General features: G+C 46.5%; 1 protein-coding gene across 9 annotated transcripts in view; it reads right to left on the reverse strand.

Annotated features, from left to right (window-relative positions):
* NFIB (nuclear factor I B) overlaps positions 1 to 26,837 on the reverse strand; it is a 266,130-nt gene that overhangs the window by 84,483 nt on the left and 154,810 nt on the right. For all 9 annotated transcript variants that reach the window (XM_063914058.1, XM_063914060.1, XM_063914057.1 and 6 more), the window contains one exon: positions 13,279 to 13,397. In XM_063914058.1, the coding sequence (XP_063770128.1) occupies positions 13,279 to 13,397 (119 nt within the window). The remainder of the gene's footprint in view (positions 1 to 13,278; positions 13,398 to 26,837) is intronic.

Genomic DNA, 26,837 nt, shown 5'->3' on the forward strand with positions numbered 1-26,837 from the left:
AGGATTGCTAATAGTTTTACTGTAATACAAAAGGAAGTTTTTGAATTAATCCAAAAGCAAAGTATACTGTAAAAGAAACTGTACTGCAGTGTTCTGCGGGTTCATATATAATGATGTTTGTACCCTTAAAGAATATGTTTTTCTAAAAAAATACATAAATAAAATCATAAAAAGAAATCACCATATGTGTTTCTGCATAACTTTGCAGCTCATTAGCTTGTTTCCAGTCATAATTTAGACCAGTGGTTCCCAAACTCAGTCCTCAAGGCACCCTAACCATAAAGGTTTTAAGGATATCCATACTTAAGCAAAGGTGACTTAAACAGTACCTCAGTTTAATTATATAATCTGTGCATAAGCATGGATAGCCTTAACACCTGGTGTAGTAGAGTGACTTGAGGACCAAGTGAGGGAAACCCTGCACTAAACTGTCTAAATTGCTTCATATCGTCTTGTAGTCATTTCAGTAATTGTAGTCCAACAACAGCTCAAGGCCCATTGGTTGCCTGAGCCTGCTATAGACAATGAGTGAATTGAACACTGAACAAGTTAATCTAATATTTTCAAATGTCTGCATATCTTTTCCCAATTTATTTCTAAAAAAAGAGGATGTTTTCCTTTTAGAAATGTGATGTTTCAACAAACGAGAAGAGTGGGTTGAATTTTAAGCACCACAAATCTAAAAGTGACCTCTCCCTAGAGCAGAGGTTCTAAAATGTGGTCCTCAAGGTACCCCAAAAGTCCAGGTTTTAAGTTTATCCATGCTTGGCCACAGGTGACTTAAATAGCACCTAAGTCGATCTGATTTGTGCTGAGCCATGGATATACCTAAAACCCAGACCGTTAAGGTGCCTTAAGGACCACGTTTGAGAACCTCTGCCCTAGAGACAAGCATATAAACAAAAGCATTTTAGGAACCACAAAGTTGAAGTCTCAGAACATTAAAAAAAACAGTAATGGAGTTTATTTATTTATTTTTTGCATATCACATATGCTTTAATCACTTTATTCCAATAGTGGAGCTTAAAAATACAGTACTCATGCCTGATACCCTGTCATGTCTGCCAACCATTTAGAATAAGGCAGGACAGTCCAAATGTAATAGTCTCAACTACATGCACCTTTGTCCTGAAAGTCAAACCACTGGAAGGTTTGGTTTGTGGAGATAATACCTGTAAACTAGTATAACGGACCCAGCATATGTTGGGGCATCTCAGAATAAACAGAATAATTACAGTATAATAACATGTTATTTAATAGTGTTTAACTAGAAGTATCCTACAATACACATAGCGAGTGACTGACTTAACAGCTCCGCTGTGATAGCCTGTTCCGGAATGTCACATAACAGTGAGTAACATCACAACTTCAAATTTTTCTCGTACCCCATAGAAATGCACAGGAAAAATAGCTATGATGAGATTACCATAATACAGTATGTGAACATGTGCACAACCAATCAATCGCAAGATGTTAAGTGGCACACTATTGTTCTGTCTATCCACAAATGTATAAGATAGGTATGTTTGCAGTTAGGTCCGACCACTGGTGGTAAATGTGCTTGCATTTGGCATGCATCTGACTTATGTTTTTACAAGTGTCACAAAGCACTAACAAAACACCAGTAGGTGGCTGACCTTACTTGTACTGTATTTCAGAATTGTACAATAAAACACAGGAACATTATTATGGAGTCAAATCCTAAAAGACATCCATATTCATTTCAGAAAATAAAAAATGCAATGCATTTAATTACATAACTGGGTGCAAGGGAAATCTTTTATTTCACGGAGGTTAAGCAGTTTCATTTACAACACCCAGTATATTAAAAAGCAAGGGGGACAAATGAATATCTATATTAGGCAAGTCTCCTAGCATACTCTAGCTACTAATTAAATATTAGCCTAGGTAAAACTCAATAGGCCCCAGAGGATTAGCTTTTGCCTTGACGGCTTATTAGTGTTCAAAATTCAAATCAATTTGTCTACGAAGGAGACAAGGATAGGGGAGAGAGAAAGAAGGAGTGTGGTGGAAGAGGGAGTGAGGCAGTAAAGTACAATACACCAAGGTTAGTAAAGAAACATGATTTAACCCTGCAGCGTATACAGGATACTTTATTCATTAATAACGCATTCCTGAAGCTGACAACTGAAGGAATGTATTAAGCTAAAAAGTACTAATCTATCTCATCTGCCATTTTGTTCCAAATATTTGATGAAATATTTCCTGGGGTTTGTTTCTGTAACTAGTTTTGTATTTATCATCCATAAGGAGGTAGCATGATCATGCTAATAGCTTTAAAAGTCAATTACAATTGATCTGTAAATGCAATGAAGTTAAAGTACCTTTAGGCTTTAAAGATTTGGCAGATTTCTATCTAATTAGGGAAAATGCAGTACATTTACATTTAAGAGAAAGGAAATCTGAGAAATGCCTATAGAGGCTATTTAACTCCTTCAGGGGAAAAAAAAAGTTTTGAAGGCTAATTACAAAACTGAGGACTAAAAACAATATATATGGGAAGTGGCCACAGTATTGCTCAAAAGAGTGGATTGTCTAAGATCTCTGTGTAGTTTTCTCCTCTTCCTGTCAGTTCTCACTTTATTAATGTTGATGCCACCTATGCATCTTCAATTATTTGACTGGTGCCCCACCTGGATCGTTCTGCAAAGGCTCACAGTGAACTCTATAAAACTAAACTTGTCTGTTTTGTGGTTATAAGACCTGATTCAGTGATGTACACTATGCTGATTTTTTTTTGAAGATGGACTGCGGATGTGCCACGGTGGTCTTGCAACAGCAGTTGCAGAGAGTATTTATTTGCAGAGTGATTGACAGCGACTCATTCGCAGACATGACACAGCTATTTTCACGGAGCATTTCAGCATGTAACTGCATTTCTGGACTAACTATAGCAGGGAAGGCTATTGTGACAGGGAGTGATTTTGCCTTGGAACCTGGGAAATAAGTCCCATCAGATAACCAACATTGTCCTGCTGGGTACAGTGCTTGAATGTCCAAAAGGTGGTGCCCCAGCTGGCCAGACCTATCATGGCAGTGCCAATAATCCTCCAGAGGAGAAGAGACATAGCCAATTGCAGATTTTACCAAAAAGAGATCTAATGGCGACATATGAGAGAGCTTTCTTCTAAGTCTATGGGGGGAATTCAATTGTTTGAAAAGTCGGTTGGGTGTCTGTTTTTTCCTGTCTATTAGACACCCAACTGACTCTTCAAACAATTGAATATCCCTCTGTGAGTCAATATCAGTGAAGATGTGTGGTAAAAAATAAAAAGTCTGCTTGCTTTTATAAACTGCATTTTAGCTTTCAGTCAATGACTCAGCCTCCTCAAAGGTAGTGTGAAGACCTATGCACTATCAATATAAAACTACAGAAATAAAGACAGAGAATTGCACACAAGTCCATTTTGAGAATGAGTCCTTCCATTTTTAGCACAGTGTATGCTCAGTGGCTATGATCCTTTCATTGTCCTAACTACTGCAGTGACACCTCCACTTGCGGCTGAAAGGCTGTAACTGGGTGGCAATGGGGCGCTGACATGTAGGCTCAGTTTAGGTAAGGTGTGTGGAGGGCATGTAGATGGTCTCACCAGCTATTCTGAGTTGTGTAATGCAGAGATCCATCCAATTTCAGATAGATCTCCTGCACCAGGGCCCTCATTCCGAGTTGTTCGCTCGCTAGCCGCTTTTCGCAGCAGTACACACACTAAGCCGCCGCCCTCTGGGAGTGAATCTTAGCTTAGCAGAATTGCGAACGAAAGAATCGCAATATTGCGAAAAGATTTTTCAGTGCAGTTTCTGAGTAGCTCGAGACTTACTCTTCCAGTGCGATCAGTTCAGTGCTTGTCAATCCTGGTTTGACGTCACAAACACACCCAGCGTTCGCCCAGACACTCCCCCGTTTCTCCAGCCACTCCCGCGTTTTTCCCAGAAACGGCAGCGTTTTTTTTTCACACACCCATAAAACGGCCAGTTTCCGCCCAGAAACACCCACTTCCTGTCAATCACACTACGATCACCAGAACGAAGAAAAAACCTCGTAATGCTGTGAGTAAAATACTAAACTTCTTGGCAAATTTACTTGGCGCAGCCGCAGTACGAACATTGCTGCGATGCGAAGAAAATTAACGAGCGAACAACTCGGAATGAGGGCCCAGGTGTGAAGATTGTGCAAATGTGCCCTGATAATGATACCGACTTTGAAACCACACACAGGGATAGGAGTGGTACAGATGCATACAACTTGACGTATGGTCGAAGATCCACATTTAGTTATGTGTAGATTAAGTACTGTAATTATGGCTGACTTGTGTGCATCATAAGCCCCTGAATGTATCACATAACTAAATCTGATTAGTGTTCAGCCTCGTGCAGAAGGATATGTGTATTTTATCAGCTTAAGAATTCAGTGAAGACTGAATACAGAAATAAAGCCTATTATTTATTATAGAGAGACCCTCAGCTGCGATAACCTTAAATCTTGGTCAATTAAAAAAATCAATGCAATTAAAGAAAGAAAAAAGATCAGTAACAGTTAATTTATCTGTTCAACGGGCCAGTCTTTAAAGATGCTGTGTAGCAAAATGACTGTGATTGGGAAGTAACTGGGACAAAAACACTGGTGAGGTACAGGTTTGTGTCATTTGCAATATGCTGAGCCTTATGTTATTGTTGCAGGTGTGATACAGGACGCGGGTGGTCAGGAGGCCAGTGGTCGGGATGCCGTCGGTCATATGACCGACATCAGCATCCCGACAAATACAATGCCGACAGCAGACGGGGCAATTATTTTATCCCTCCCCTGTCCCCTACCCTAACCATAACCCCCCTGGGGTGGTGGCTAGGGCTAATATAGTGGGGGTGGTTGCTAGGGCTAATTTCCCGGGGGTGGCGGCTAGGGCTAAGACTTGGAGAGTGACGGCTATGGCTTCCCCCCCCCCCCATCTAGTGCCTATTCCTAACCCCTCCCAGTCCCTAACACTAAACGTCACACCTTCAGGATGTCAGCGATCGGTGTTCCGATGACGGGATTCCAGGTTGTGTTGGGATTCCGGCGTCAGTCACATGACTGATGGCATCTCGACCGTCAAGATGCTGACCGCAGCCCATGTCGCAGTTATATTACTGTGTGTTGTCTGTGTTTAAATATGGTGAAAGGGTGTGTATTTTACGCATTATGGCCCTCATTCCGAGTTGTTCGCTCGCAAGCTGCTTTTAGCAGCATTGCACACGCTAAGCCGCCGCCTACTGGGAGTGAATCTTAGCTTAGCAGAATTGCGAACGAAAGATTCTCAAAATTCCAAATAGAAATTTCTAAGCAGTTTCTGAGTAGCTCGACACTTACTCAGCCACTGCGATCAGTTCAGTCAGTTTCGTTCCTGGTTTGACGTCACAAACACACCCAGCGTTCGCCCAGACACTCCCCCGTTTCTCCAGCCACTCCCGCGTTTTTCCCAGAAACGGCAGCGTTTTTTCACACACTTCCATAAAACGTCCAGTTTCCGCCCAGAAACACCCACTTCCTGTCAATCACACTCCGATCACCAGAACGAAGAAAAAACCTCGTAATGCCGTGAGTAAAATACCAAACTTCTTAGCAAATTTACTTGGCGCAGCCGCAGTGCGAACATTGCGCATGCGCAGTTTGCGGAAAATCGCTGCGATGCGAAGAAAAATAACGAGCGAACAACTCGGAATGAGGGCCTATATGCCTAGGACCTCAGCTGAATGATATAACCCATGTCGAAGTAGCAGAACGGTCAAGGTAATGCATATGGCTTTCCTATGTAAAGATGGCAATATCTATGAGTTTATGTACATTTATGTATATTAGCACATTTCCAAATTGTACAGAAGAGTAACGCAGAATAGGAATACACCATACTTGGGGCATATTTAACATAGTAAATTCTCCTAAACATTATGTGGAAATAATAGTTTCCATATGATTTTAGTATCTGGGAAATTTACCAAATGTGGGGATATCAGAGATAGTACCCACATTAATCAAACTAACATGGGATAAAGTAGCCCCATTACTTACTAAAAGGACTGCAGTCTGAAGCAAACTGCCAAGCAATTGGAGCTTGGCTTTGTTAGCTAATACAATTTTTACATGGTTTTATTCTATTGCAGCCTACTGGCTACATCTTTGCAGTATTCTTAACTCTCCAGTAACAACTAATTGCATGTGTGCAGCAGAAATCCATTTGAGTCCAAACCCAAAAGTAAAGTGGACATTGTTTAGCATATGCTGGTATGAGATCTTTTCGGAGCCCAGGCGTGTGCAAAAATAAATACTCTCGGGAAAAAATACAATCCAAACCTCAGCTGTAAGGACTGTTAATTTATTTGTGATTATTTTTAGTTTTATATATATATATATATATATATATATATATACATATATATATTTATTTATTTTTATTTATTTATTTTTGGGGGGGATTTCAATAAAAATAAGATTTTAAACCTACCGGTAAATCTTTTTCTCCTAGTCCGTAGAGGATGCTGGGGACTCCGTAAGGACCATGGGAAATAGACGGGCTCCGCAGGAGACATGGGCACTAAAAAGAACTTTAGGTATGGGTGTGCACTGGCTCCTCCCTCTATGCCCCTGCTCCAGACCTCAGTTAGAGAAACTGTGCCCAGAGGAGACAGACAGTACGAGTAAAGGATTTTGGAAATCCAAGGGCAAGAATCATACCAGCCACACCGTATAACTTGGACTATACAAACCAGTCAACAGTATTAAACAAAACATCATCAGTCAAAGACCGATCAGAACTGCGACAAAAAACCCTTGTGCAAGCAATAACTATATACAAGTCTTGCAAAATGAAGTCCGCACTGGGACGGGCGCGTCCGTGGTTACCAGAACCCAGTCCTGAATGCCGAACCTGCGACCCTCTAGAAGGTGAGCATCTGCAGCCACCACAGGAGAGATACCCTGGCCCTGGGGGACAGGCTGATCATTTGATGAATCTGTAGATGTGATCCGGACCACTTGTCCAGAAGGTCCCATTGAAAAGCCCTCGCATGGAACCTGCCGAAAGGAATGGCCTCATAAGACGCCACCATTTTTCCCAGAACTCGAGTGCAGTGATGCACCGACACCCTTTCTGGCTTCAACAGGTCCCTGACCAAGCCCTGAAGTTCCTGGGCCTTTTCCATCAGGAGAAAGACCCTCTTTTGTTCCGTGTCCAGAATCATGCCTAAGAAAGGCAATCGGGTCGTTGGGACTAACTGTGACTTCGGGAGATTGAGAATCCAGCCGTGCTGTTGCAACACCCTCAGGGAGAGTGATACACTGTCCAGCAACTGTTCTCTCGATCTCGCTTTTATCAGGAGATCGTCCAAGTATGGGATAATTGTGACACCCTGCTTGCGCAGGAGCACCATCATTTCTGCCATTAATTTGGTAAAAATCCTCGGGGCCGTGGAAAGCCCAAACGGCAACGTCTGAAATTAGTAATGACAATCCTGCACCACAAACCTCAGGAACGCCTGATGAGGTGGATATATGGGGACATGAAGGTATGCATCCTTTATGTCTAGGGACACCATATAATCCCCCCCTTCCAGGCTGGCGATGACCGTTCTGAGCGATTCCATCTTGAACTTGAACCTCTTTAAGTATAGGTTTAAGGATTTTAAATTCAGAATGGGTCTGACCGAACCGTCCGGCTTCGGGACCACAAACAGGGTTGAATAATAGCCCATCCCTTGCTGAAGCAGGAGAACTTTGACAACCACTTGTTGAAGGCACAATTTTTGAATTGCCGCCAAAACTACCTCCCTCTCCGGGGAAGAAGCCGGCAGTGCCGAATTGAAAAACCGGCGAGGAGGCACCTCTTCGAATTCCAGCCTGTACCCCTGAGAAACAATGTCTATTGTCCAGGGATCCACCTGAAAGTGAACCCAGACATGGCTGAAAAGTCGAAGACGTGCCCCCACTGGGGCGGGCTCCCTCAACGGAGCCCCAGCGTCATGCGGTGGATTTAGTAGAAGCCGGGGAGGACTTCTGTTCCTGGGAACTGGCTGTAGCTGGCAGCTTTTTTCCCTTGCCCTTACCTCTGGCAAGAAAGGAAGATCCCCGAGCTCTCTTGGATTTATGCGACCGAAAGGACTGCATCTGATAATGTGGCGCTTTCTTCGGCTGTGAGGAAACATAAGGCAAAAAATTTGATTTACCTGCAGTAGCCGTGGAAACTAGGTCCGTGAGACCTTCCCCAAACAATTCCTCACCTTTGTAAGGCAAAACCTCCATATGCCGTTTCGAGTCGGCATCACCCGCCCACTGTCGGGTCCACAGGGCTCGCCTGGCAGAAATCGTTATAGCGTTCGCTCTGGAACCCAGTATGCCCACATCCCTCTGAGCATCGCTCATATAAAGGACCGCATCCTTAATATGACCCAGGGTCAATAAAATAGTTTCCTTATCCATCGTATCCATATCAGCAGATAAGGTATCAGTCCACGCTATTACAGCACTACAAACCCAAGCCGACGCTATTGCCGGTCTGAGTAATGTACCAGTATGTGTGTAAATTGACTTCAAGGTAGTCTCCTGCTTGCGATCAGCAGGATCCCTGAGGGTTGCGGTATCCTGAGACGGCAGCGCCACCTTTTTGGAAAGGCGTGTCAACGCTTTGTCCACCCTTGGGGAGGATTCCCACCGTATCCTGTCCTTAATCGGGAAAGGATACGCCATAAGAATCCTTTTGGGAATCTGCAGTTTCTTGTCTGGAGTTTCCCAAGCACTCTCAAATAACTCAATTAGTTCATATCAAGGTGGAAAAGTAACCTCAGGCTTCTTTTCTTTAAACATGTGGATCCTCGTGTTAGGTACAGAGGGGTCAACTGTGATATGTAGCACATCCCTTATAGCCATAATCATATAATGAATAATTTTAGCCAATTTTGGCTGCAACCTCGCATCATCATAGTCGACACTGGAGTCAGAATCCGTGTCGGTATCCGTGTCTACTACTGGAGAAAGTGGACGTTTTTGAGACCCAGACGGCCCCTGTGACATAGGGAAAGGCAGGGTATGACCCCCTGTACATTCCCTGGACTCTGCTTTGTCCAACCGTTTGTGCAATAAATTCACATTTGCATTTAAAACATTCCACATATCCAACCAGTCAGGTGTCGGCGCTGCCGACGGGAACACCACACTCATGCGCTCCACCTCATCCCTAGAAGAGCCTTCCGCTTCAGACATGCCGACACGTACGTACCGACACCCCACGCACTCAGGTAAATCTGTAATCTGGAGACAGTTCCCCCACCAGGCCCTATGGAGAGACAGAGAGAGAGAGTCTGCCAGCACACACCCAGCGCCAATAACCCTGGTAAAAAAAAACCAGATAAAGAGCTTTTTATATATATATATATATATATATATATATATATAGCCTTGGAAGCAGAGGCACTCAACAGACTAGTAAATGAACATAGGCCTTTATTCCGGTCCTACGCCGTTTCGGGGCGATACCCCGTCTTCAGGGACAAGCATTTACTAGTCTGTCGAGTGCCTCTGCTTCCAAGGCTACATACAGGATCTAGATTATATCCTCAGATGGCACAACAGCAAGTATTCTCTCCCTTTTAAGGAGTGCCGAGCCTGACCGCTGCTTATATATATATATATATATATATATATATATATATACACTGCGTAAAATAAGTGCCCCCCCCCTTCTTTAAAACCCTCTGTCACCGGTGATCAGCAGGGGAGAGTCCGGGGAGCCAGCTTCTCAGCGTGTGCTGTGGAGGAAAATGGCGCTGGTGAGTGCTGAGGGACAAGCTCCGCCCCCTCAGCGGCGGGCTTCGGTCCCGCTCTATTTTAAACAAACTGGCAGGGATCTCTTAAATATACCACAACCAAGTGTATATACAGTATTTAGCCAGACCTAGAGTTTTAACATTGCTGCCCAGGGCGACCCCCTGCACCCTGCACCCAACAGTGTGCGCTGTGTGTGTTCTGTGTGGGAGCAATGGCGCGCAGCGGTAACGCTGCCCGTTACCTCAGTGAAGCTCTGAAGTCTTCTGCCGCCACTGAAGTCTTCTATCTTCTCATACTCACCCGGCTTCTACCTTCCGGCTCTGCGAGGAGGACGGCGGCGCGGCTCCGGGACGAACCGCGAGGGGAGACCTGCGTTCCGACTCCCTCTGGAGCTAATGGTGTCCAGTAGCCTATGAAGCAGAGCCTAACATTTAAGTAGGTCTGCTTCTCTCTCCTCAGTCCCATCATGCAGGGAGCGTGTTGCCAGCAGGTCTCCCTGAACATAAAAAACCTAACAAAATACTTTTATTCCAGGAAGCTCAGGAGAGCTCCCTGTAGTGCACCCAGTCTCCTCTGGGCACAGTATTAAACTGAGGTCTGGAGGAGGGGCATAGAGGGAGGAGCTAGTGCACACCTATACCTAAAGTTCTATTTAGTGCCCATGTCTCCTGCGGAGCCCGCCTATTCCCCATGGTCCTTACGGAGTCCCCAGCATCCTCTAGGATGTAATAGAAAAATAAATCCATTAGATGCAATCCATTTTAATATTGAGCAAATTCTTGCTGTAGACTATATTATGCTGAAAAATTGTGGCCATAATCTTTTGGCATATGGGAAAAAGATAACTAAATTAAATGATAAAGTCATCTACTTTTGCTTAAAAAGGATCACTGTGCAGGTCATATTCTTCATAGTTCTTAACCCTTTATTTGGCAAGCACTGAACATTCCAGGTATATAATTACTTTATTTCATTTTTTTAATTATATTTTCACCTAATTGTGAATTTTGGATACAAATGTAAACACTACAGCATAACTATAATGCAAAATTCCTGTTGCTTGAGAGGGTTAAATATCTTCAATAACTGTTTTTTCACTTCAGTGTACAATATCTCCAATTATTACAGCCAAACATCTATACTATATGTGTGCTCTGTATATACACTGACTGGTTGCCAGCTTATCAATGACCTGGAGAATAGATTACAAACTCCTGAGGACAGGGTACCTTTCACCGTTTTGTTTTTTTTGCTTTACACGGGTAGCTAATTTGTGACTGTTCAGCACATTATAAATGGGTACCAGTTATAAATACTGGATAATAATTATAATAAGCATTATCCAAAACCAAAGTATGCAGTACTTAAGTATAAGTTGAGCAAGCAAGACTTTATGCCACTGTCAAGGTTTGAAAGATGGCCCCTAATGAAGTACTTAGAGCATTTGTTATGCATGCCCTAACCTCCCAGAAACAGTTATGATAATACTAAATGGATATTACAATTAAATAACGGCTAGGAAAAGGAACCTATTAAAATCAAGAGAATACTTTAATGGTGTCATTAATGCTATAAAGAGAGAGCTTTGCTGTGAGGAATACAATTGTTTTTCTCACCTCTCTTTCTCCAGGCTGTCTAACAAATGAAAAAAATGTTTATTGGTTTTATAAAACAACATCTTTTCTCAAATATTAATTAAGGAACTATAAGGCATGACACGTGTAAAGTGTCAGTAATCCTGAGGCATCTCATCTGACAGTGCAAGCATGAAAAAAATATTTGTTATGTAATAAAGGAAAAAATAATAGGCACAAAATGTTCTACTTATAAATAAACTTTTTACAGCTATGTTTTGCAGTAAGCGGTGCACCACTTTTGTAGTGTCGCCTACTGGTCCAGGGGCTCGATAGGATTCTCTTGATCTGTTTTGCATTTTGTTTACTTGAGGGATCCACTTTGGCTATGACTTTCTGAAGAGACTACAACTGTCATAAACATGCATCATTTGTTGTTTATTTGACACACTCCATCTAGATGTATCCTTGTGCTTGTTGTAAAGGGTATGTTTTGTGATTTTTATTTGTAATAAATCAATGTAATAGCTCCATTTGGTCTCTTTTCTAAGTACAAGCCCTGCCTTTTCTGTGTTAGATACAGTGTTTAGTAGAGTGCATCAAAAATGTACTTCAAGTCAAAACAAATCTGCAGCCTGCAGTCTTCTGGGCAGACACTCCCTGCAGATATTAAAGTATAGCTGTCCCTCCCCAGTAACAGAGAATGCCATGTCAGATGGCACATCAGTATTTCTGTGGCTTAAGCACATGTTAAATATACTTTAATACAAAGTGTATCTAACAAATTAATAAAGACTAGCTGAAGTGCCCGGTTTCAACCGGGCAAAGGTTTGCAGGGCGGAACATTTTACACATGTTCACCCACTTAGAAGTCGAATTTCAAAAAATTACTGCTTAGTGAGTGGCTACAAATAACTGTCACAGTTTACAGACCGCCCAGTAGGTCACATGTTCCAGGTCATCCAGCAAGGGCATAAGTAAAACTCACCAACTGTTACATTTTCCAGAACACAATGGTGTTGCACTGTAAATGGCAGGCGGACGTTTTGCCACATAACTCCAAAACGAAGCAACCAATTACAATGGCAATATTTTTCTGTAAATCTACAGACCAAGATCTTTACTTATGTATATGATGTGCCTTGCTCAGACAACAGCATCATAGAAATATATCTCTCATAAAAGTCATCCTTCTGCTATTAATATATAGATTGGCTGGGGTTTGTTTAGAAAATAGACCAAACAGGTACTGCATGTTACATTTACTGCATATATTTCGAAATATCAACAAAGGTGACGAACATATTGTTTAATTATACATGTTAATCATGCTAGCTTTTAAGAACTCACAGCATTTGAAATTGAAAACTTAGATCAGGAATTCAATTATTGGCGATGCGTTGCTGAGCTGCACATATCGTCCATTTATGGTACTGCAACCATGGTATGTTTACCTGCATACTTCTATGGTGCGTGAGGCAAAACTTGTTATGTGGATCGACAGAATGTGCTGTTGCAGATTGGCACATCATGTACATTACTTTGACATGAATTACCCCAAATATTTTGAACTTCCCTGCACCAGTTTACCAGAAACCATGCAGGTAATCAGGATATAAAGAATGGTTAGAAACCTTGGTTAAATGCACCATAAAAATGTTTGCTTTAATTTGCTGAAAATTTATATGCAGGTGTGGACTGCATTATTAACATGTTTCATTGATTCTATTACTCATCCTTTTCCTTTGATGTTGCACAGCTGGGTAGAATTGTCATCATTTACAGGCCGATAGCCAAGCAGAAGTTCCAAAATATCTATTGCTCAGCAAATCATGACTAAACACAAAGATGGTGCTGTGCATATATACTTTGATTAAACGCATATCCTCATACCTTGATCTCGATCGTGCCATGTCCGACTTCCAGCTGCTGGTGAATTCGGAGAAGGGTAAAAGTCCCCAGTTGGACTTGGCTCCATATTCTCATCTATAGAAATGGTCTTGGGTCTTTTACTGTTAAAAGAAAAATAAATGTAACTGTGCGAAGTACTGTATGTGTTTTTCACACTTGAGGATATAATCGCTCACTTGACGTGGTATAATCCATTAGAGAGAGGTCTGTGCATATATTAACCTGGAAAGTCAATGTGACCCTTTTAGATGCATTGGAAGGATGCTGTGATGTGAACATAAATGTGTCAAATAACAAATATACCAACTTTAAATTATGAGAGAGAGGTTGGATTTTCACGTTAGATTTATAGTCCTTGTTGACAAACATCCTTTGCACGTATGTTCAATTTAATATACATAACGTTTAATTTTCAGTTGTATGATATGGGTACACCGTTTTCAGAAAAATTTAAAAAATGTTGGGTACTGTGGCCTGGAGGCCGAACGGACTGGCAGCACGAACGGGGAGCTCCACTGCAGCTGGGGAGATAATTCCTCCGTGCCTCTCCCCTCGTGCCCTATATCCCTCCTAAACATTGGCCCCTGCTCTCCTGTGATCCCCCTCTCCGAGGTGGACCAGCGCCACGGAATCAGGGAGCCGGTATCCTGGCTCCTGCGGATTGCGGCCTGTCTACCATCCAGACGCCGGGGCCTCGATTTCGGTCAGGCGCCGCCAGCCGCCTACTGTACCTGCATGTGGAGGGCCTGCCGGGGGCCCACGCCCTGCCGTCTGTGCCCGGACCCCCTTCTTCGGGACAGCTGTAGCTGGTGGTGCTCGGGGGGGCTGGAGTAGCGGACGAACGCGGCCGCGGGGAGTCCGGAGTCGTGGCGGCGGCCATCTTTGACCTCGTGAGCCGGGGGGAGCTGCGGGAGACGCACGGCCCGGGTGACGCCGCATAGAGCAGAGGTGAGCTGCCCTTCTGCCCGGAGACGTTTCTCTCCCCACTGTAGCCTTACACTCCCTCCCTGTGGACGCCTGCCGCCGGGGGCCCTGGCTGGAGCGCCGGGGGAAGCACCAGCCCGTCCCTCCTGAGCTCTTGTCCTGGGGCTGGCTCAGTGGGCCTCTACTATTGCACCGGCCCTACCTAGATTACTTGGCCGGACCCCATCCCCCTGTGCTCCCGCTGTTTGGAGGGCTCTGCCTTCCCCCTCCCCCTGACGGCCTGCGCCTCTCTGTCGCTCCTGCGGATCGGCACTCCGCGTTGGGGGTCCCCCCGCTGCAGCCCTCCGGAGCCCACATTATACTCTGCCTGGGGGCCTCGGCTCCCTCTCTAGCCCTGCACGCTCCTGCACCTCCCTGCTGCCTCCTGCACCTCCCGGTCCCCGGGGGGAACCATTACTGCTACCAAGCACGGACGCCCCTTACCCTGCTGCCTGGTCCTGGTGCTGCCCCGGTCACTGGCTGGTCCGTACCCGGGGCTCATCTCCGCGGTTCGTAAGCGGGGGTGGCCCTCCAGAGAGCCCTGCCTTCTGTGACCTCTGACTGTCTGGCTCCTCTCCGGGGCCGCGTGGGCCCCCCTCTCTGCCGGGACTCCCCGGACCTGCTCCGCCCGCCTTGCTCGGCTGGCCGCGTCATGACGCCTCTCTAGGGCCCCCGCCTTACCCCACCTGGTCCTGAGCCTTACTGCTGGAGCGCCATCTCTACTTCCCACCCTGCTGTCCACCCCCTTTCTCATATGTTCACGATGCCCAGGGGTGGCTAAAAGTCACAGGGGTCCGACCTCACACCATTCCTCACTAAAAAGAGCACCCCGGCCAAGAGCAGGCCTGATGCTCCTGAACCCCCCCATGGTCCCTCCGACTCGGAGGCCGAAGACGACGACCTCACACCCCTTACCCGCAGGGACTTTCTCTCCCTCCTTAAGGAGATGCGGGATGTTAAAACCTCTGTCCAGGCTCTCCATTCCCTGAAATCCGATACTGCCGACATTGGCTCCAGAACCGATCAACTTGAACGACGAGTGGAAGAGGTGGTGTCGTTCCAGCAAACGGTCGAGATCGACTTCCATCAACTCCGCCAAGATGTTGCCCACTTGCGGGAGGAGCATGAGGACCAAGACAATAGGGCGAGGAGAAACAACCTGAAGATCTGGGGTATTCCTGAGGAGGTCGAGGCGGCCCACCTTGACCTTTACCTTAAGCGCCTCTTTGCCCACCTGTCACCTGACACCCCTGAAGAACATCTTCTCCTAGATCGAGCGCATCGAGCCCTGCGACCTCGCTCTCAAGACTCCTCCCAGCCCAGTGATGTAATCCTCCGACTGCACTACTTCACTGCGAAAGAGGCCATTATGAGAGAGGCCCGACGGCTGGGGTCTGTGACTTTCCAGAATACACCCCTGCAGATTTTTCAGGACTTATCCCCGCTCACCCTGGCCAAACGTAGAGACTTTAAACCCGTCACTTCCCTGCTCTCCCGTCATAATGTTAAATACCGCTGGAGTTTCCCTTTCCGTATCCTGGTTTGGCACCAAGGGAAGCTCCTCACGGCCAGGAATCTACCCGAGGCTCAAACGCTGCTCTCCAAGCTGGGTATCCACACCGCCGAACAGGATACTCCTACTCAACGCCTGCCGCCGCGGACACAGCGGGACCCACTTCAGCCCCCTCGATCTGAGTGGTTTACGGTCCCAACTTCTGCAGCCTCCCTAGCTCCACCTCCAGTTCCCTGATGGACTTTCAGCTCTCAAATTTAATGCCTTCTCTATATAATTATGTAGACCTTTCCTGGTCGCACTCCACTACCCGGGGAGTTGTTTCACTTTAGATCTCCCGTACCCTGATTTCCCGGCCCCTTAGTTGATTCTCGACTGTTTCGTTGTTACCTCTTGTTAAAATGTTACACTGTTGACATGTTAATATGCTGAAAACTGATTTCTGTTTTTTCTCTACCCCATGCCCCTCCCTTCCTTTCTGGAGCTGGCGCTCCATCTGTTCTTTGTCCCTGTTTTCTTTCCAGCTTTTTCCCTCAGGTCCTCCCAGGGGAGGTTTGCCTCCTACCCCTCGCTATGTGGTTTGTGATCCATTATCTGGACCCCATGCCGCGCCCCCTTAGGGCTTTGAGCCCTCTTGCTGACCTAGGTGCCCTCCCGACACCTAGTATCCCTTCCCCCTGTCAGCGCTATCGGATGACCAACCACCCTCCCTTCCCCCCTGGTTTCCTTTCCTTCCTCCCTCCCTTCTGACCACGTTGTCTCTCGCTTTATATCCTTTTTCTCTGTCTCTCTTCCTCCTTCCTCTACTTTCAGTGCTCTCCGCTCTTTCTATTCTGCCTACCTCTTTGCTGCTTGCCCATGGGTCTCCGGGTACTATCCTTTAATGTGAAGAGCTTGAATAGCCCTCAAAAGACAGGTAAGCTCTTTGCCTCCCTTAAACTCCATAAAGGCGACCTGGTCTTTCTCCAGGAAACTCCCATCCTACGCTGCAATGTAAACCATACCCTGATTCTTTCCATGCCTGTGACCATTCGGCTAAGAAACGGGGGGTTGCGATTTTATTTGCCCGCCACCTCACCTTTGAGCTTCTAGATTCTCATGCCGACAAGGATGGCCGGTTTCTTGTCTTGGTGGGGAAACTTAATAACAAACTCTGTACCCTAGCCAACGTCTATACTCGACTCCGGCAAGGCGACCTCATACTTGCTGGGGACTTTAACTCCGTTTTAAACCCACAGATAGACCGCTCTCCCTCTCCCCCCACTGCTTCCCCGTCGGACTCCCTCCGCTCCAGATTCCTCCTCAGTCTCATGCGATCCCAGCTTCTCTATGACTCCTGGAGGATAAAAGACCCCTCTGCTCGTGACTATACCTTTTATTCTGCTCCTCATAATTCCTACTCCCGCATTGATATGGTCCTGCTCAGCCATGATCTCGCCTTAAATCTCCACGATGCCCATAAACACCCATTGATCTGGTCTGATCATGCCCCTATCTCCTGCGATCTCTCGGGTCTGATCTCACGCCCCCGCCCCATGACATGGAGTCTTAACGACTCCCTCCTTCACAACCCGGAGATACGTTCCCATCTTCGGGACACGATCTCCGACTATTTTACCCTGAACGATACCCCTGACATTTCTAGGTCCACTCTCTGGCTGGCACACAAGGCAGTTCTTCGTGGGCACGTTATCAGCCTGGCCTCAAAAACCAAAAAGCAATCCCTCACCCAGTTTAACAAACTCTCTATTAAACTCCACACACTTGAGACCTAGCATAAGGCGTCCTCCGACCAGGCTGTCTTGTCTGAACTCCGTACTGTTAAGGCAGAACTTGATCTCCTTCACTCCAGACGGGTGGCCAAACGTCTTAAGTGGCTTCGCCAGTCTTTTTAAGAGAAAGGAGACAAGGCGGACAAGATCCTAGCGGAGCCAAAACTAATATTATCTCTGTCAGAAACTCTCTCAATCAGCTTGTTCAAGACCCCACCGCCATCAGGGCTGCCTTCCAATCCTATTACGCTGACCTGTACAACCTTCCACCCCCCTCACCTGGTTCTTCCCCTCTGCCCCACTCCGACTTAGTCTCTCACTTTCTTTCTGCTTCTAACTTTCCTAGATTGCCTCAGGACGCCATGGACCATCTTAACAGTGAGATCTCGGTGGAAGAAATTGCTCAGACTATACTCATGCAAAAAATTGGTAAATCCCCGGGCCCGAATGGGTTCACAGCTCTTTACCACAAAAATTTTTCCGATCTTCTCTCCCCCAACCTTCAGTCCCTGTTTAATAGGATTGTCCATGGCGACCCCTTTCCCCTGAGATGTTGGAGGCTAGAATTGTGGTGATCCCTAAGGAAGGCAAGGATACCCTTAACTGCGCTAGCTACCGCCCTATATCTCTCTTGAACTTGGACTTGAAAATCTTCGCTAAGATCCTAGCCAACCGCCTTAACCCGTACCTCCCTTCACTTGTCCATTACGACCAGGTGGGGTTTATCCCGGGCCGTCAAGCGAGAGATAACACAAGACGTGCTATTGATCTTATACATATCTCGAACTCCAGGAGATCCCCCACTATCATGCTCTCCTTAGATGCTGAAAAGGCATTTGACCGGATCTCCTGGAGTTTCCTGTGGGCCGCACTGGAGGCCTATGGCTTGTCTGGTGGCTTTCTCACTGGTGTCCTGGCACTATACTCCGCCCCCTCTGCCACAGTCTTAATCAATGGCGTCCCGTCTGCTGCGGTCAGCATTTCAAATGGTACACGTCAGGGATGCCCCCTCTCACCGCTAATATTTGCCCTCATTATTGAGCCCCTCGCTTCTCAAATTAGAGCTCATCCAGATATACACAGTATACAAATAGGCCGTATCGATCCTAAAATCTCCCTCTTCGCTGACAACATTCTACTTTCTCTGACCCAACCCCTTATCTCATTCCCAAACTTTCAGTCCTGCATTCTTACAGCCTTATATCAGGGTACAAGATCAACTATTTCAAGTCCGAGGCTATGCTGCTTCATGTCCCTCACCGAGAGGTTGAGTCCCTTCGCGCCAACTTTAATTTTAAATGGCAGCCCACAAAGATTAAATATTTGGGGATTTATTTGACCTCCCGCTATGACTCTCTTCCGGGAAAACTTTCCACCCCTCCTCACCAACACACTCGCTGACCTGACATCCTGGAACAGTCTTTTCATTTCGTGGCTGGGCAGGATCATAGTGGTTAAAATGACCATAGTCCCCAAATGGCTTTACCTTTTCCAGACCCTCCCGGTGGCAGTCCCGGCCTCCTTTCTTCGCACTTCGTAGATTGCCGACCCCCCCCCCCCCTCTTGCTCCTAGTTCCTTCCGCAGACCCATGGGAATTGCCTACTGCTCCTCCTTCATGCCTCCCTCCTCTTCTTCTCTTTTCTCTCTCTCTCTCCCCTTCCTTCTCTCTTTCTTATCTTCTCTCGTCTCTCCCTTGGCCTCCCTCTCCCTCTTTCTCCCGATCTTACTATTTCCAGGATATGTACTGTAAATAGATTATACCGTGGTTTCCCCCCTGTCCCTTCTCCCCCCCCAGAATCTCATACTTGATTGTTATTGATCTTTCTTTTTTGATAAATCTCGCTGTTTATTTTAAAATCTGTGGTTTCTGCTGGACGTTGGATCTTATGGCCACCTGTCCCATGTGTTCATGTAATGTTTCCCTATTATGTTTAACCACGTACAAATAAAGAATTAAAAAAAAAAAATGTTGGGTACTGGGTTATAATAATTAACTCCATACGAACGGTGAGTTCCCAGTAAGGCATGATACAGTCAAAATACTGTTTCTGATATATGATGACATTACTGTGAAGTACGATAATTACACAAAACTACATTTGCCCACTTACTACACATGATTCATCCCCATTACTGACTGTGCTTCATTAGTACAGCAACTATCAATGGCAGAGTCAATAGTGCAATTCTCAGATTAGAATAGTGTTTTATACAGCACTAATTATGCTTCCTGCTCATAGTTTGGGGGTGAGAATAGTGCCTGCTGGGCCCCTTTAAAAAGTAAATAATAAGATTTTACTTACCGATAAATCTATTTCTCGGAGTCCGTAGTGGATGCTGGGGTTCCTGAAAGGACCATGGGGAATAGCGGCTCCGCAGGAGACAGGGCACAAAAAGTAAAGCTTTTCCAGATCAGGTGGTGTGCACTGGCTCCTCCCCCTATGACCCTCCTCCAGACTCCAGTTAGGTACTGTGCCCGGACGAGCGTACACAATAAGGGAGGATTTTGAATCCCGGGTAAGACTCATACCAGCCACACCAATCACACCGTACAACTTGTGATCTAAACCCAGTTAACAGTATGATAACAGCGGAGCCTCTGAAAGATGGCTTCCTTCAACAATAACCCGAATTAGTTAACAATAACTATGTACAATTATTGCAGATAATCCGCACTTGGGATGGGTGCCCAGCATCCACTACGGACTCCGAGAAATAGATTTATCGGTAAGTAAAATCTTATTTTCTCTATCGTCCTAGTGGATGCTGGGGTTCCTGAAAGGACCATGGGGATTATACCAAAGCTCCCAAACGGGCGGGAGAGTGCGGATGACTCTGCAGCACCGAATGAGAGAACTCCAGGTCCTCCTTAGCCAGAGTATCAAATTTGTAAAATTTTACAAACGTGTTCTCCCCTGACCACGTAGCTGCTCGGCAAAGTTGTAATGCCGAGACCCCTCGGGCAGCCGCCCAAGATGAGCCCACCTTCCTTGTGGAGTGGGCCTTTACAGATTTAGGCTGTGGCAGGCCTGCCACAGAATGTGCAAGTTGGATTGTGCTACAGATCCAACGAGCAATCGTCTGCTTAGACGCAGGAGCACCCATCTTGTTGGGTGCATACAATATAAACAACGAGTCAGATTTTCTGACTCCAGCTGTCCTTGCAATATATATTTTTAATGCTCTGACAACGTCCAGTAACTTGGAGTCCTCCAAGTCACTTGTAGCCGCAGGCACTACAATAGGCTGGTACAGATGAAATGCTGACACCACCTTAGGGAGAAAATGCGGACGAGTCCGCAGTTCTGCCCTGTCCGAATGGAAAATCAGATATGGGCTTTTGTAAGATAAAGCTGCCAGTTCTGACACTCTCCTGGCCGAAGCCAGGGCTAGAAGCATGGTCACTTTCCATGTGAGATATTTCAAATCCACCTTCTTTAGTGGTTCAAACCAATGAGATTTTAGAAGGTCCAAAACCACATTGAGATCCCACGGTGCCACTGGAGGCACCACAGGAGGCTGTATATGTAGCACTCCCTTAACAAAGGTCTGGACTTCAGGGACTGAAGCCAATTCTTTTTGAAAGAAAATCGACAGGGCCGAAATTTGAACCTTAATAGATCCCAATTTGAGACCCATAGACAATCCTGAGTGCAGGAAATGTAGGAATCGACCCAGTTGAAATTCCTCCGTCGGAGCACTCCGATCTTCGCACCACGCAACATATTTTCGCCAAATTCGGTGATAATGTTGCACGGTTACTTCCTTCCTTGCTTTAATCAAAGTAGGAATGACTTCTTCCGGCATGCCTTTTTCCTTTAGGATCCGGCGTTCAACCGCCATGCCGTCAAACGCAGCCGCGGTAAGTCTTGAAACAGACAGGGACCCTGCTGAAGCAAGTCCCTCCTTAGAGGTAGAGGCCACGGATCTTCCGTGATCATCTCTTGAAGTTCCGGGTACCAAGTCCTTCTTGGCCAATCCGGAACCACTAGTATCGTCCTTACGCCTCTTTGCCGTATAATTCTCAATACTTTTGGTATGAGAGGCAGAGGAGGAAACACATACACCGACTGGTACACCCAAGGCGTTACCAGCGCGTCCACAGCTATTGCCTGCGGATCTCTTGACCTGGCGCAATACCTGTCCAGTTTTTTGTTGAGGCGAGACGCCATCATGTCCACCATTGGTCTTTCCCAACGGGTTACCAGCAAGTGGAAGACTTCTGGATGAAGTCCCCACTCTCCCAGGTGAAGATCGTGTCTGCTGAGGAAGTCTGCTTCCCAGTTGTCCACTCCCGGGATGAACACTGCTGACAGTGCTATCACATGATTCTCTGCCCAGCGAAGAATCCTTGCAGCTTCTGCCATTGCACTCCTGCTTCTTGTGCCGCCCTGTCTGTTCACATGGGCGACTGCCGTGATGTTGTCCGACTGGATCAACACCGGTTTTCCCTGAAGCAGAGGTTCTGCCTGGCTTAGAGCATTGTATATTGCTCTTAGTTCCAGAATGTTTATGTGAAGAGACGTTTCCAGGCTCGTCCATACTCCCTGGAAGTTTCTTCCTTGTGTGACTGCTCCCCAGCCTCTCAGGCTGGCGTCCGTGGTCACCAGGATCCAATCCTGTATGCCGAATCTGCGGCCCTCCAATAGATGAGCACTCTGCAACCACCACAGAAGAGACACCCTTGTCCTTGGAGACAGGGTTATCCGCAGGTGCATCTGAAGATGCGACCCTGACCATTTGTCCAACAGATCCCTTTGGAAAATTCTTGCGTGGAATCTGCCGAATGGAATTGCTTCGTAAGAAGCCACCATTTTTCCCAGGACTCTTGTGCATTGATGTACAGACACCTTTCCTGGTTTTAGGAGGTTCCTGACAAGCTCGGATAACTCCTTGGCTTTTTCCTCCGGGAGAAAAACCTTTTTCTGAACCGTGTCCAGAATCATCCCTAGGAACAGCAGACGAGTTGTCGGCATTAACTGGGATTTTGGAATATTCAGAATCCACCCGTGCTGTTTTAGCACTTCTTGCGACAGTGCTAATCCCATCTCTAGCTGTTCTCTGGACCTTGCCCTTATTAGGAGATCGTCCAAGTATGGGATAATTAATATGCCTTTTCTTCGAAGAAGAATCATCATCTCGGCCATTACCTTTGTAAAGACCCGAGGTGCCGTGGACAATCCGAACGGCAGCGTCTGAAACTGATAGTGACAGTTTTGTACAACGAACCTGAGGTACCCCTGGTGTGAGGGGTAAATTGGAACGTGGAGATACGCATCCTTGATGTCCAAGGATACCATAAAGTCCCCCTCTTCCAGGTTCGCTATCACTGCTCTGAGTGACTCCATCTTGAACTTGAACTTCTTTATGTACAGGTTCAAGGACTTCAGATTTAGAATAGGCCTTACCGAGCCATCCGGCTTCGGTACCACAAAAAGAGTGGAATAATACCCCTTCCCTTGTTGTAGAAGAGGTACCTTGACTATCACCTGCTGAGAGTACAGCTTGTGAATGGCTTCCAAAACCGTCTCCCTTTCGGAGGGGGACGTTGGTAAAGCAGACTTCAGGAAACGGCGAGGTGGATCTGTCTCTAATTCCAACCTGTACCCCTGAGATATTATCTGCAGGATCCAGGGATCTACCTGCGAGTGAGCCCACTGCGCGCTGTAATTTTTTGAGACGACCACCCACCGTCCCCGAGTCCGCTTGAGAAGCCCCAGCGTCATGCTGAGGCTTTTGTAGAAGCCGGGGAAGGCTTCTGTTCCTGGGAAGGAGCTGCCTGTTGCTGTCTCTTCCCTCGACCTCTGCCTCGTGGCAGATATGAATAGCCCTTTGCTCTCTTATTTTTAAAGGAACGAAAGGGCTGCGGTTGAAAAGTCGGTGCCTTTTTCTGTTGGGGAGTGACTTGAGGTAGAAAGGTGGATTTCCCGGCTGTAGCCGTGGCCACCAAATCTGATAGACCGACTCCAAATAACTCCTCCCCTTTATACGGCAAAACTTCCATATTTCGTTTTGAATCCGCATCGCCTGTCCACTGTCGCGTCCATAAAGCTCTTCTGGCCGAAATGGACATAGCACTTACCCGTGATGCCAGTGTGCAGATATCCCTCTGTGCATCACGCATATAAAGAAATGCATCCTTTATTTGTTCTAACGACAGTAAAATATTGTCCCTGTCCAGGGTATCAATATTTTCAATCAGGGACTCTGACCAAACTACCCCAGCACTGCACATCCAGGCAGTCGCTATAGCTGGTCGTAGTATAACACCTGCATGTGTGTATATACTTTTTTGGATATTTTCCATCCTCCTATCTGATGGATCTTTAAGTGCGGCCGTCTCAGGAGAGGGTAACGCCACTTGTTTAGATAAGCGTGTTAGCGCCTTGTCCACCCTAGGAGGTGTTTCCCAGCGCTCCCTAACCTCTGGCGGGAAAGGGTATAATGCCAATAATTTCTTTGAAATTATCAGCTTTTTATCAGGGGCAACCCACGCTTCATTACACACGTCATTTAATTCTTCTGATTCAGGAAAAACTATAGGTAGTTTTTTCACACCCCACATAATACCCTGTTTAGTGGTACCTGTAGTATCAGCTAAATGTAACGCCTCCTTCATTGCCAAAATCATATAACGTGTGGCCCTACTGGAAAATACGGTTGATTCGTCACCGTCACCACTGGAGTCAGTGCCTGTGTCTGGGTCTGTGTCGACCGACTGAGGCAAAGGGCGTTTCACAGCCCCTGACGGTGTTTGAGTCGCCTGGACAGGCACTAATTGATTGTCCGGCCGTCTCATGTCGTCAAACGACTGCTTTAGCGTGTTGACACTATCCCGTAGTTCCATAAATAAAGGCATCCATTCTGGTGTCGACTCCCTAGGGGGTGACATCCTCATATTTGGCAATTGCTCCGCCTCCACACCAATATCGTCCTCATACATGTCGACACACACGTACCGACACACAGCAGACACACAGGGAATGCTCCTAACGAAGACAGGACCCACTAGCCCTTTGGGGAGACAGAGGGAGAGTTTGCCAGCACACACCAAAAGCGCTATATATAACAGGGATAGCCTTATAATAAGTGCTCCCTTATAGCTGCTTTATATATATCAAAATATCGCCATAAATTTGCCCCCCCTCTCTGTTTTACCCTGTTTCTGTAGTGCAGTGCAGGGGAGAGACCTGGGAGCCGTCCTGACCAGCGGAGCTGTGAGAGGAAATGGCGCCGTGTGCTGAGGAGATAGGCCCCGCCCCTTTTCCGGCGGGCTCGTCTCCCGCTATTTAGTGAATCCAGGCAGGGGTTAAATATCTCCATATAGCCTCTGGGGGCTATATGTGAGGTATTTTTAGCCTTTATATAGGTTACATTTGCCTCCCAGGGCGCCCCCCCCCAGCGCCCTGCACCCTCAGTGACTGCGTGTGAAGTGTGCTGAGAGGAAAATGGCGCACAGCTGCAGTGCTGTGCGCTACCTTTAGAAGACTGCAGGAGTCTTCAGCCGCCGATTCTGGACCTCTTCTGACTTCAGCATCTGCAAGGGGGCCGGCGGCGCGGCTCCGGTGACCATCCAGGCTGTACCTGTGATCGTCCCTCTGGAGCTGATGTCCAGTAGCCAAGAAGCCAATCCATCCTGCACGCAGGTGAGTTCACTTCTTCTCCCCTCAGTCCCTCGTTGCAGTGATCCTGTTGCCAGCAGGACTCACTGTAAAATAAAAAACCTAAGCTAAACTTTTTCTAAGCAGCTCTTTAGGAGAGCCACCTAGATTGCACCCTTCTCGGCCGGGCACAAAAATCTAACTGGAGTCTGGAGGAGGGTCATAGGGGGAGGAGCCAGTGCACACCACCTGATCTGGAAAAGCTTTACTTTTTGTGCCCTGTCTCCTGCGGAGCCGCTATTCCCCATGGTCCTTTCAGGAACCCCAGCATCCACTAGGACGATAGAGAAAATGGTATAAACTACTGTATGCCTGCCCAACTCATGGATCGGGTGAAGGATGTGGCTTACTAAGGCTTTTATTTTGCTTCAGTCTCATCTTATCAACACATATTCAGTCTTCTCTCAACTCAAAGGGGTATATTCAATTAAAGTTGGATCCATTCCAACATGTATTTGTCGGAATGGATCCGACAACCCCTATTCAATCCCAGCTTAATTCGACTTTTTCAAGTCGAATTAAGATGGGACGCAGAGGAGGAGAAGGGGGGACAGCCGGCAGGCATACAGGGAAGATCAGCGCTACAGTAGCGCTGCAGCAGAATATCACTCAGCCGCCCGACCTCACGGCAGCTTCCACCTGGTTCCAGCAGCGTGCTGGAGCCGGGTGGAAGCTGCCGTGAGGTCGGGCGGCTGAGTGACATCCAGCTGCAGCGCTGATCTCCCTGTATGCCCGCCGGCTGTCCCACCATCTCCCTGCGGCTCCCCCCTCGCCTCCTCTGGGTCTGCATCTCATTCCGACATAATTTTGATGTCGGACCGAGATGGTTGAAAAGGGGGCCAAAACCTGCCGGTTTTGGCCCCGTTTTCGACATAAACACGTGGATCGGCAGCTATTCCGCCTATCCACGTGCTTTTCGACAAGTCGAATTTATCGAGTTGTCGAAAAATTTAGGAAAATATTGAATAGGTCGAATCAGGATTCGACCTTAAAAAGTCGAAAACTGCCGTCTTTTCGACAGACGGCAGTTTTCGACTTCAATTGAATATACCCCAAAGTCTTGGAATGTATATCTGACTTATATATATTTGTTATGCCCCCTACACACTCGGCGAGTTTGTCCATATTGGTTTGCATGCATAAGTGACACGGCACCAACGATGAACGAGCGCGGGGCCGTGCATCATTCATTGTTGGTGCCTACACACTGAACGATATGAACGAGTTCTCGTTCATTAATGAATGAGAACGAGAACGTTCATATCGTTCAGTTGGATCTTCAAGTGTGTAGGGCCCTTTAGAGAACATGACAAGTGGAGTATTTTCATCATATGGAATAGTCTCTTATTTCCCCCCTGTAATAACCTGGACAGAGCCAATTTTTTTTCTTTTCTTATTTTAACACCAGTGAACTAATCCTGATCTAGAGCATTGAAATTGGACAGTAAGGCAGAAAAGCACTGTGTAATGGTGTCGGTGGTCAGATATTCCTTTACTCCTTGTGTTAATGCACCATTCATTTTCATACTATTATACTGATGTTGTTTTTATTAAATTCAATATTTAGAAAAACTATTCAGCCAGGGATTGTACTGACAAGATCACTAATGGGTTCTCAGGTTAGCAATCCA

Source organism: Pseudophryne corroboree, chromosome 1 (assembly GCF_028390025.1).
Source record: "Pseudophryne corroboree isolate aPseCor3 chromosome 1, aPseCor3.hap2, whole genome shotgun sequence".
Lineage (NCBI taxonomy): Eukaryota > Metazoa > Chordata > Amphibia > Anura > Myobatrachidae > Pseudophryne > Pseudophryne corroboree.